Below are 12,591 nucleotides of genomic sequence, written 5' to 3' on the forward strand. Positions count from 1 at the left end.
ACCTCTTTGACCCCTCCTCATCTGTCCTTCTTTGGCTCGATGTCTATTTTTTCTCTGATTACACTTCGACATTGAAGGCGCTATATAAATGCCAGTTGTTCTCATCAAGTAGTTTGGGGCTTCGTCGTCAGCTTGAATTGTTCAGCCATAATGCAGAAGCCTGAATTATCTTTTATTTTGGGGGAGATGGTAGGGTAGATGGCAGCCTGGAGGCATTGTCTGGAACCTAGAGTTGCCACTGGAAAAATTCTAAGATCAAGATCAAGTTATATCTGAAGTAGCATCTAGCTGGGAGGAAGCAACCTTTAGGGAGGCCATCAATTCTTATGCCTGTGAAACAAATTCCATTTTTAACTGATGAACAAGTTTTCTTATGGCACTAGAAAGGTTCAGGTAGGACAACTGCTTGTTATATTCTTAAGTGCGAGACCAGTAACTGTGTACGCGATCAGAGAAGAGATGTTTTAACCTTTGGCATAAGGATAAATAGTTTACATAGAATTGCATAGAAGTTACAGGCCATTTGGCCTAACTGGTCTATGCCGGTGTTTATGCTCCACACGATCCTCCTCCCACCTTGCTTCATCTAAACCTATCACCATATCCTTCTATTCCTTTCTCTCTCATGTACTTATCTAGCTTTCAATTAAATGCGTCTATGCTATTTGCCTCAACCACTCCATGTGGTAGCAAGTTGCACATTCTAATCACTCTCTGGGTAAAGAAATTTCTTCTGAATTCCTTATTGGATTTATAGAATCATAGAATGATACAGCACGGAAGGAGGCCATTTAACCCACCTTGCCTATGCCGGCTCTTTGAAAGAGCTATCCAATTAGTCTCACTCCCCTGCCCTTTCCCCATAACCCTGCAAATTTTCCCCCTTCAAGTATTTATCTAATTTCCTTTTGAAAGCTATTATTGAATCTGCTTCCACCGCCCTTTCAGGCAGTGCATTCCGGATCTTAACAATTCATTGTGTAATTTTTTTTTTCCTCATCTCCCCTCTGGTTCTTTTGCCGATCACCTTAAATCTGTGTCCTCTGGATCCTGACCCTTCTGCCACTGGAAACAGTTTCTCCTAATTAACTCTACCAAAACCCTTCATGATTTTGAATACCTCTATCAAATCTCCCCTTAACCTTCTCTGCTCTAAGGAGGACAACCCCAGTTTCTCTATTATCATTATTTATTATTTATTTATTTGTGACTATCTTATAATTATGACCCCTAGTTTTGGATTCCCCCACAAGTAGAAACATCTGTCAAACCCCTTCACAATTTTAAAGACCTCTATCGGGTCACCACTCAGCCTTCTCTTTTCTAGCTTGAAGTGTTGTGTTACAATTATACATGTGTACTTTAGTAAATTGTGGGGATTATTGATAATGGTAGTAGTAGATACGGAGGTGGAATGAAGTAAAAATTTGATTTAGTACATGCGTTTTGGCAAATTCGACTCGGACTGAAATGAGCCTCAAACTGAGCTGCTTCCCTCTCCTTAGTGTATCTATGGTAATTGGCACTAAATTAGCTCATTAATGTAAGTGAAAAATCACAATGAATTCTCGGTAGAACTGATAGTGTTGAGAATGGAGGTGATTGACATCGGAGCTTGAGCTATGCGTTAATTTATTCTGTGCTATCAGTTGATAGCTTGTTTCTGTGTTTTTCCCCCAGGGGATTGAATCCTTAATAGAAGCTCTGACAGAAAGCCAAGTTAAAATTTCTCTGAAACCAGGGGTGGAAGTGACTGTTACACTGGCTGATTATAGAGCGGGTAAGGCCACCTTATAAGTCACTAAGGGCTGAATAGTATCAAAAACAATTTGTGTTCTAATGTTTACATTCAACTTGTTCATCAATAAAGATGTGTTTGACACTATGTTGACATTGGTTCCTGTTCTCTGCAAAACGTCGCAAATGTTGGGGCTGAAAATCCACAAGTCTGACTTCTGTGCATAAGGGCTGGGAGTCTACGCTGCTGATCGCCTCAGACTTTCCGGGGTCAGGGAGAGGCTCCCTCATTAGCCATAACAGGGAACCCAGAAAATGTGGTCCTGCAAATCCACTCTGGGATGGCACCACTGCCACTGGCACAGAAGATTTATATTTGTGGCTCTCACCCCTCTTTGTAAAGGGGCTAAAAAAAAAAATTTAATCACACTTTGGACCTGGATCCCCCAAGTGTGCCCCACTTCATCTGCTGATCTGCCTCATTCATCTGCACATACCAGCCACCAGTCTTCCAACAGGCTGAAGCAAGTCCAGGCCAAGGAATTCCCTCCCCAGCCTTACCCCCTGTGACATGAGGAGCCACTTTTGGGTGGACTTAGATTCTGCTCCAAACAAGCCCCCGACCCTGGAAACTCAGCAGTGAGATTGGGACCCACTGTATCCGGGCCTAATTCGTGGGCCTTAAACCACAGTCCTGGTGGCTTTCCACCAGGAGTGTTCAATTCAGGCCTGTGCAAATTCATTGTAGTGATTATGTGGAATGAATTAGGATACAGCAAATTACGATAGAATGTTACAGTGCAGTGAATAAATATTAAACACCAATCCCCATCAGTTTATATCTTATTTAGTTTAATCCCATTTGTGAAAAGCCCATTTAATTTGTTATTGTCAGTGAAAGTTTTCTTGTGGAAAAGAAGAGAATTCCTTTTATTAAGTTCCTACTTTTGTATGTAGAGATAAATCAATAGTCTTTTTTCAGGGAGGAGACATCCTTGAGGACTAAAAACCTTGAGTGTATTGTACTCATATATTAGATTGTTAAAATAGTCTGTTATTGGTCTGAGTATTGTGACAACTTTTTCTTCTTCAGTTTCCCAGAAAAGCATTGGAGGGAAAGGCATACTGATTGTCGTGGTTATGTTTGTGATTTGCCTGCTCGTCATTGGAGTTTTCATCTTACACAAGTTCAAGAGGTAGGTGGTTTACTAGGAGGACCTGAGGCAGAAGGGTTTTGAAGCTTGGGAGAGAATCTATGACCCGAACTCAATCAAAAGATGTCATTTCTTCAAGTGGCCAAGTTGCTAGAAATAGATAATTGGACTCACAACTAGGAGACCCAAATCTTTGCTGGGTGAGGTTGCAGTTTTTCCAGTCGTGACCAGACCAGCCAGAGGACTGGGGAGGGTAGTGGTCCTTTTATGCACCAGTCAAACATGCCTCCTAGTAGGCAACCGAAGAGCATCATTGATATTGTCCAATTTACCAACTGGACTGCTGCACCTTCCTAAATGAGCAAGATGCTGTGAATGAAAGGAGGAAGGAGAAACAAAGGCCTAGAAATTTGATCGCCAGCGACCGATTTTCAGGTGCCAAGCATGTGGCTAGTGGTCCAATATGGCGTACCGCACGTGAGCACTCGATCCGCACTGCATGCCATATTGGGTCGGGCGCCCCGTAGTCATGCAGGGTGCCTGCTGGAAATATGCACAGAGGTCATTGTAATATGTAAATAAGGGTCCTACAATGCTGGTAGGGTACTTTTGTAAAATTGGTATGTCTATGAATCGATATTTCCTCCTCACCCAGCAAATCATGCACTAACAGTTGGGAAGGAGCCTGTAGGAGCATTATTTAAAAGGATCATTCAGGGCATTCACTGGTTTGTCCTGTTAAGCTGCTGGTGAACTTCTGGGCTTTTTGGGCAATTTTCTATGTTGAAGAACTGCATTCTGAGTTCTGGCAGCAACTTTTTGAAGGTGCAGGAGTGGTTGTTTGCCTTGCAACCATATTTGCTTCCTGTGATCTCTGTTGGGTCTGCCTTTGGGGCTGGAGGAGGACGGAAAGCTGCAGCAGCAAAGAAGACTCCAAGTGCAGGAGTAGCTGGTAGAAGAGTTTTAGGAAATGAGGCTGGGCAGGTGGAAAGAGTGTCAGTGGCAGAGCATTTTGGTGGTAGTGATCATAATTCAGCTAGTTTTAGCATAGTTATGGAAAAGGACAAAGATAGAACAGGAGTTAAAGTTCTCAATTGGGGAAAGGCCAATTTTACTAAGCTAAGAAGTGATTTAGCAAAAGTGGACTGGAAACAGCTACTTGAAGGTAAATCAATGTCAGAGCAGTGGGAGGCATTCAAGGGGAAGATTGAAGGGGTGCAGAGTAAACATGTTCCCACAAAGAAAAAAGGGGGGGCTGCCAAATCTAGAGCCCCCTGGATGTCAAGGAGCATACTGGATAAGATAAGGCAGAAAAGTAAAGCTTATGTCAGACGCCGAGAACTCAATACTGCAGAAAGCCTAGAGGAGTATAGAAAGTGCAGGGGCGAAATTAAAAAGGAAATTAGGAAAGCAAAGAGAGGGCATAAAAAATATTGGCAAGTAAAATCAAGGAAAACCCAAAGATGTTTTATAAATACATTAAGAGCAAGAGGATAACTAAGGAAAGAGTAGGGCCTATTAGAGACCAAAAAGGTAACCTATGTGTGGAGGCAGAAAATGCGGGTATGGTTCTTAATGAATACTTTGCGTCTGTCTTCACAAAAGAGAGGGACGATGCAGACATTGTAGTTAAGGAGGAGGAATGTGAAATATAGGATGGGATAAACTTAGTGAGAGAGGAAGTATTAAGGGGATTAGCATCTTTGAAAGTAGATAAATCACCAGGCCCGGATGAAATGTATCCCAGGCATTTTCTCCAACATAGAAAAAGAAGCAAGGGAGAAAATAGCGGAGGCTCTGACCATCATTTTCCAATCCTCACTGGATACGGGCGTGGTGCCGGAGGATTGGAGGACTGCTAACATTGTACTGTTGTTTAAAAAGGGAACGAGGGATAGACCGAGTAGTTACAGGCCAGTCAATCTAACCTCAGTGGTGGGCAAATTATTGGAATCAATTCTGAGGGACAGGATAAACCGTAACTTAGAAAGGCATGGAATAATCAAGGACAGTCAGCGTGGATTTGATAAGGGAAAATCGTGTCTGACTAACTTGATTAAATTTTTTGAGGAGATAACAAGGAGGGTCGATGAGGGTGGTGCATTTGATGTAGTCTTCATGGATTTTAGCAAGGCTTTTGACAGGGTCCCACATGGCAGACTGGTCAAAAAAATACAAGTCCATGGGATCCAAGGGAGAGTGGCAAGTTGGATCCAAAATTGGCTCAGTGGCAGGAAGCAAAGGGTAATGGTCGCCAGGTGTTTTTGTGACACCCGTGTGACATCCAGTGGGGTTCCGCAGGGCTCAGTACTGGGTCCCTTGCTTTTTGTGATATATATTAATGATTTGGACTTAAATGTAGGGGGCATAATTAAGAAGTTTGCAGATGATACAAATTGTGACCAGTTAGTAGTGAGGAGGAAAGCTGTAGACTGCAGGAAGATAGGCAAGGTAGTACACAATAAATGGGAGGATACTGAGAGGTGTAGAGGAACAAAGGGACCTTGGAGTGCCTGTCCACAGATCTCTGAAGATAGCAGGACAGGTAGATACGGTGGTTAAGAAGGCATATGGGATACTTTCCTTTATTAGCCGAGGCATAGAATACAAGAGCAGGGAGGTTATGCTAGAACCATATAAAACACTGGTTAGGACACAGCATGAGTACTGTGTACAGTTTTGGTCACCACATTATAGGAAGGATGTCATTGCACTAGAGAGGGTACAGAGGAGATTTACGAGGATGTTGCCAGGACTGGAGAATTTTAGTTATGAGGAAAGATTGGATAGGCTGGGGTTGTTCTCTTTGGAACAGAGGAGGCTGAGGGGAGATTTAATTGAGGTGTACAAAATTATGAGGGGCCTAGATAGAGTGGATAGAAAGGACCTATTTCCCTCAGCAGAGAGGTCAATAACCAGGGGGCATAGATTTAAAGTAATTGGTAGAAGGATTAGAGGAGAGCTGAGGAAAAAATATTCACCCAGAGGGTGGTAGGGGTCTGGAACACACTGCCTGAAAGGGTGGTAGAGGCAGAAACCCTCATCGCATTTAAAAAGTACCTGGGTGTGCACCTGAAGTGCCATGACTTACAAGGCTACGGACCAAGTGCTGGAAAGCAGGATTAGACTGGGTGGCTCATTTTCAGCCGGCATGGACACGATGGGCTGAATGGCCTCCTTCTGTGCCGTAAATTTTCTATGATTTCTATGAAGAGGGAGGAGGAGGGCACTGCACAGGTGGCCTTGCCCAGCACGGGTCTTCAGGGCACACTTCTGCTATCTCCTGTTGCAGCCCTAACTGGAGTCCCAAACCAAGGCAAGGACAGCACAGCCTGTGGCTGTCAAGGTCACTGTGGCCTTTAACTTTTATGCCACAGGCTTCCTTCAGGCTGCAACAAGTGACATCAGCAACAACTCCCAGTTCGCTGTCCACTGCTGTATAAGGGAGGCGACAGATGCTCTGTATTCCAGGAAAAGCATCTACATCTCCTTCCCCATGGACCAAGTGAAGCAGGATGAGAGAGCAGCAGGCTTTGTGCACATTACAGACTTCCCAAGGGTGCAAGAGGTGATAGACTGCACACATATTGCCCTGCGTGCTCCACGTGAGGAGCCTGATATCTATGACAACAGAAAGGGACACCACTCCCTCAACGTCCGGCTCGTTTGAGACGATGGGCAGCAGATAATGCAGAGGACAGCAGGTGTCTCTCCCATGGAGCCAATGCCACTCTCGTGGGGCAGCACCGCCGCACTCCCACTGCTCTGCGTGAGAACAGAGTGCAGGAGTGATGTGACATTCTGGAAGCCACTATCAATGCTGGACCCCAGTGTCAAGATGGCAGCAGTGTGAGCTGTCATGGAAGCTGTCGGAAGCTGTCACCAGAGACTCCATCATTGTGGGTCCCACTGCAGTGTTAATGGAGCTGACCACTCATTCCATGGTTGCCTGCATGGTCTCATTGTCCTTCGTGAAAGCCCGGCACAAGTTGGTACTGGACTCCTCTATGCTTTGTGCCATTGTGGACAAGCTGGCTGACAGACCTCCCAGTGCACTCAGCAGTCCCTGGTGTATAGCTGTCAGCCTTCTTCTGTACTCTAGACCCCTGAGGTCTGCATCTGAGCCCTCTGCAGCAGGGCCTTCCAGCAAGCTGGTTCCTGTGCCGTCCTATCCCCCTGCCCTAGCTCATGCGCACTTGTGCTCAGTGACTCGCCCTGTGAAGATCCCTCTAGCCTACCCTCTAAACTTCATGTGGTGCTGATCTCTGAGCTGGTGCTTGCGGAGGTAAGGTCATGTGACGATGCATCTTGCTGGGTGCTGCCCTCTTCTTCCTGTGCTGTGTCTGGGCTCTCTACGTTTTCTGTACCTGAAATGCAAGAGATAGACAAGGGTTAGCTTTTAGTGTCAAGGGTAAGCAAAGCGAGATGAATGTCTGCTGAAAGCAGCAGCAGTTTGTCATGCAGAGTGTGTAGGTTTGAGATAGAAGTGAGAAAGTGAAAAGAGGGTAAGATGTGGAGAAACCCTATGAGACATCTCCTCCAGCGTTGCCACTTGCCATGGCCATGACCCGCCCCTGCCCACAATGCACAGCACCTGCTCTTCCAGTGGGGACAGGATCTAGATGTAGCCTCGGCCATGTCTGGTGGCTGCCTGCTGACTCATAGCTTCTCCGGCAAGAAAGAAGGGGGCGTGTTAGTGGTAGCTTTGTGAGATGTTTTGAGAATGTGCATGTCAAGGTTGAATAGTGTAGATGTTGTGCAAGAGATGAATGAGGTGTGGGAAAGTGAGATAGTGAGGAGAGTGTGGCAGTAGGAGCAGAAGGAGGTGGAGTGAAGTGCGGTGCAGTGAATGCAGGAGAGTGAAGCAAAGCAGGGGAGGGAGAAGTAGTGGGGCCACAGGTGATGTAGGTCTACATAGAAACATAGAAAATAGGAGCAGGAGTAGGCCATTCAGCCCTTCGAGCCTGCTCTGCCATTCAATATGATCATGGCTGATCCTCTATCTCAATACCATATTCCTCTGAGCAGAAAGAGAGCTGAGAGTTAGGAGTCTTAACTTGACAACCCCACTTAAGTCATTAAACTTCTTGTGACATGCTCCTCACATCAATCTCTTCGGTCCCCTCTTCTCGCTGTCTCCGTAGAATTTGTCTGGAGAGTCTTCTGTGCCTTCGGGGAACAGTGCCTCCCTCCGGCTGACTCCTCGACTAGGGCCTCCAATGCTGCATCTGAAAATCTGGAGGCCCTTGGTTCTGCAGCTCTTTCAGACACTTTTTACCCATATAAAGCATTTCCTGCTGCCAGCAGCCAAAGGATACCTCCCCTTTAAGAGGTGCAGGCTTCCTTTAAATTTTGTCAGAGATATCCGATCTCCTGCTCCCTCACCCGCCCCCCCCCCCCCCCAAACAAGCGTGCAGCCAACAAGCATTGCTGGTAGCACTGGCTGCACGCCTGCTTAATGAGAATGAGCTGGTGCACCAATATCGCATGGTCCCTGCGATCACGCGAACGGGCATGTGGAGCGTATGCAGCACTGACTTCACACCCTCGTACAAATTTCTAGGCCTAAGTTCCAAACACGATGAGGAAAGTTTCAAGAATGAACTTGCCAAGGTGCTGACTGGTTATGTCATTTTCAGAAAATATGTTAACTAAATTTTATCACTGAGGAATGTCAAATAGCCCCTTAAACAATTTGACAAACTGTTCTTAGATAAATATTTAAAAACACCAGAGGCAAAGAGCTGTTATCTCTTTGATATTAATATCTGGAGTGAAATTATCCTGTCGGTTGCTGCTTATTGAGGAAAGTTTTTATTGACATTAACTACTTTTAGTGTAATCAGGATAAATGTATAATTTCTGCAGCTGATTGAACACAGCTATAATGCATCATTGCACAATAACTTAAACTACAATTGAACCAATTATTACAGTGTAACCCTGATTTATAAAAAGCCAATTTGGAATTTTCCACATCAAATCCCAGTATAATCCACATGTGCTTAGAAATCACAATGGAAGTGGGATTAAATCACACTTGTACACATAGGCTACCCCGGTAATGAGCAGCTGCTTTGTCTCATGAGAATTAAAAGTGTTCAGTTGGGCAACAGCTGCCGAACGGCAACGGAGTGAACAGAGGAAGAAGATCCAGGTTGAGGTGTTCTCTTTACAGAAATATTACCACCAAAACACCAACTATGCGGTACTGACAGAATGACAATGCCTGCACTGTTTCTAGCTCAGCAACGACATGTACCATTAGTTGCATATAGACTTGGAGCCACTCTTTTTGATTGATGCCTCATTACCTGTGGCTATCAAGGTCTCAGCAGTCTTCATACTCTATGCCACCTGCTCCTTCTCCTTCTGGACTCCATAATGTAATTACACAGGTGATATCACTCCCATGAGGACTTCATCCTAGACCTGATTCCTGAAAGTTGAAGAGCACCAGTTAGCTGTTCATCAATGGGCCCGCACCATAGCTAAAGGTTCTAAAGTTGACACAGAGTGATGCATGTAAGTAATCGAAGGTGACACTTCATGGAAGTACTGAGGGAGTGTTGTATCGTCTTTTGGATAAAATATTAAATGGAGTCGTTCAGGTGGATCTATTCCATGACACTATTTGAAGAAAAGCAGGGACTTCTCCCAGTGTTCTGGCCAACATTTCTCACACAATCAACAGCATTAAAAACAGATCAATTGGTCATTCACCGCGTTTGCTGTTTGTGCGTCCTTGATGTGCGTAAAATCCTATTGTGTTTACCTACATAACAACAGTAACTGCACTTCAAAGGTAATTTATTGATTGTGAAGCACTTTGGGATATCATGAGGACATGATAAAGCACTATATAAATGCATGTTCTTTCTCTTTCTTTACATCCGCATAATGCATATTCATATATGAAGATCCATTCTATTAAGATGTAGGTGATTTGCACTTTATACACCAGCTACTTAGGGTCAGTGTGTAACTCCTTTCTCCTTTCCTTCTCTGCCAATCTGCTGTGCCTAGATTGCTCCAACAACATGACAAGACTACACATGCACATCCTTAAAGCAGTCCTAAAACAAATAATGTTTCCTCTATTTCTGGTCTTATTTCTGGGATATTGAAATTCACATGATTCCATGCAGCCCCTAGTACATGCTTAAATTGCTCTCTACCGATTTGTTCACTTTGAGATGGTGGTTGAGAGCAGTTCCCAGTTATTAGAATACTTTGTTGTCTTTAACATTTATAATTTCTGTCCATAGTGCTTCTACCATTTCCTTTCTGCTGTTACATCCATGCTGTTAATAGTTGTTATGCCATCCCTTACCAGTGAGGCTACACCTTCACTCAGTTTAACAGGTCTGTCTTTGTGAAGTATTTACTCCTCCGTTTTCTGCTCAAAGCAATGTTTCTGTGATGTCAAATAATTTTCTCTAGATGTGGATATCTCTAATTCTAATTATTTATTCTTATCCTCGCATTACTAAACATTTGTTTATCCATCAACACCTTCTTAAACTTATGTGATCATTTATTATATTACCATTTCTTTGCCCTAAACATTATTTTCCTCTACCTCTTACTCATTTGCTAATCTGTGTTTACCCATTCCGTCCAATTCTGCTTGAATTAATCCCAGTGTTTTGCACCAGCATCTTAACCCTGGTTCTGTGCAGACCACACTACCTGTTCCTTCTAGCTGAGAACATTCCCCAGTAATCTACAAAGTCAGCCCCCTTCTGTGCACACCATTTTAACAATCTATTTGATGTCGCAAAACTGCTTTCTGACTTCCTGCCAAGCTCTTGAATTGCAAGAGATCGAGTTCAAAACTGCTCAGCAGTCGGGCTGCTAATGGACTGAGTTTTGTTGGACCCACGGTCATCCCAGTGGTAGAGGCTCACCTCCTCATTGTGTACTCCGCAGTGAATCCAATCTCCTTTGGAAATCTTCCTGCTTCTCTTAAGTAAGGATTCCAATTTGTGCGATTCTATCTGTAATAGGTAAAGGGTCTAATTTCCAGCTGATTAAATCTAATTAAAGTAATTCAGCTTTTTCATTTGATGACTTCACTTGGTGGTACATTGCCATGTACAACTCCCCAGTAGCTATCGGAGTAATATTCTGACACTGTGCTCCCAGGAGGGAGCCCCGTCCACTGGAAACACATGATATTCCCGCCATTAATTTGAATGGTCAGAAAATCATATGCAACGGGCATCTCAATTTCTAAAATTCTCTGATGTGGAGATGCCAGTGATGGACTGGGGTGGACAAATGTAAGGAGTCTTACAACACCAGGTTATAGTCCAACAGCTTTATTTGGAATCACAAGCTTTCGGAGCTTTCCTCCTTCATCACCTGAAGACAGACCCAGACTAATTTCTACCCCGCTGTGTCCTCCCTGAAGTTAGAGCTTTTAGAGGCTCACACGCCACCAAAATCTCCAGTCTGCAAATGACACAATGCAATCCCAAAGTGTGTTGAATTAGAGCAAAGTGCTTGAGTGCTCGTTTTATCAAAAATGAAAGGCCTTGCTAGAAACTGCCTTCATATTATGCATTATCTATTACAAATCATAGGAGGCCTTTCATTCTGTTTTGAGATCTAATGATGTCATGCAAACTGTCTGAATTTGCTCTGCTGTGGTAGATGATGGATAGCAGGGTAAGTAATTTCAGATTTTAGGACTTCCCTAAAATTTGAACTGAATTTATTGGCCTCAAAAATATTTTTACTGTCCATTTAAAATCCAATTGCAGGCTGTTTTGTCTTTCTTAAAATCCAATTGCAGGCTGTTTTGTTTTTCTTTTTGAGTTTTCATTAAAGCTTAGCAAGAGTGCAAAATAGGGAAAACTGCAAACAGTTAGACCAATCCCTCCATCATAAGGTTAGAAGTGGGGCTGTTCACTATGATTCCACAGTGTTCAGCTCCATTTGCATCTCTTCTGATAATGAAGGAGCCCATGCCAGCCTATAATAGGACCTGCATAACATCAAGACTTGGGCTGACAAATGGCAGGTAACATTTGTGCCACGTAAGTACCAGGTAATGATCATCTCCAACAAGAAACAGAAAAAAGAGGTTCATGACAAATGTAAGGTTCATAATACAGTGGAGAACCAGGCTGAATACAGAAAGGGGATCTATAAGTGGGGTAAAGAGAGAATAGATTAGTGGGTAACATAATAGGAAACCCATAAGTCTTCAGTAAACATATAAATAGTAAAAGGGTAGTCAAAGGAAGAGTGGGGCCAATTAGGGACCAAAATGAAGATCTTGTGGAGGCAGAGGGCATGGCTGAGGTACTAAATGAGAACTTTGCATCTGTCTTCACCAGGGAAGAGGATGCTGCCATTGTAGTAGTAAAGGAGGAGGTAGCAGCGATATTGGATAGGATAAAAATAGATAAAGAGGAAGTACTTAAAAGATTGGCAGTACTCAAAGTAGTAAAGTTACCCAATCCGAATGAGATGCATCCTAGGTTACTGAGGGAAGTAAGGGTGGAAATTGCAGAGGCTCTGGCCACAATCTTCCAATCCTCCTTAGATATGGAGATGGTGCCAGAAGACAAAGTGAAAGCCAGCACAGATTTGTTAAAGGCAAATCATGTTTGACTAACTTGATTGAGTTATTTGGTGAAGTAGCAGAGAGGGTTGATGTTGTGTATATGGACCTTCAAATGGTGTTTGA

At 43.7% G+C, this 12,591-nt stretch overlaps 1 protein-coding gene across 2 annotated transcripts in view; it reads left to right on the forward strand.

The window, feature by feature from the left end:
• The window catches only part of sorcs2 (sortilin-related VPS10 domain containing receptor 2), a 598,225-nt gene that overhangs the window by 576,446 nt on the left and 9,188 nt on the right, over positions 1 to 12,591 (forward strand). For both annotated transcript variants that reach the window (XM_067991267.1, XM_067991275.1), the window contains exons 24-25: positions 1,681 to 1,780; positions 2,831 to 2,933. In XM_067991267.1, the coding sequence (XP_067847368.1) occupies positions 1,681 to 1,780; positions 2,831 to 2,933 (203 nt within the window). The remainder of the gene's footprint in view (positions 1 to 1,680; positions 1,781 to 2,830; positions 2,934 to 12,591) is intronic.

This window comes from Heptranchias perlo, chromosome 1 (genome assembly GCF_035084215.1).
Source record: "Heptranchias perlo isolate sHepPer1 chromosome 1, sHepPer1.hap1, whole genome shotgun sequence".
In the NCBI taxonomy this organism is placed as follows: Eukaryota; Metazoa; Chordata; class Chondrichthyes; order Hexanchiformes; family Hexanchidae; genus Heptranchias; species Heptranchias perlo.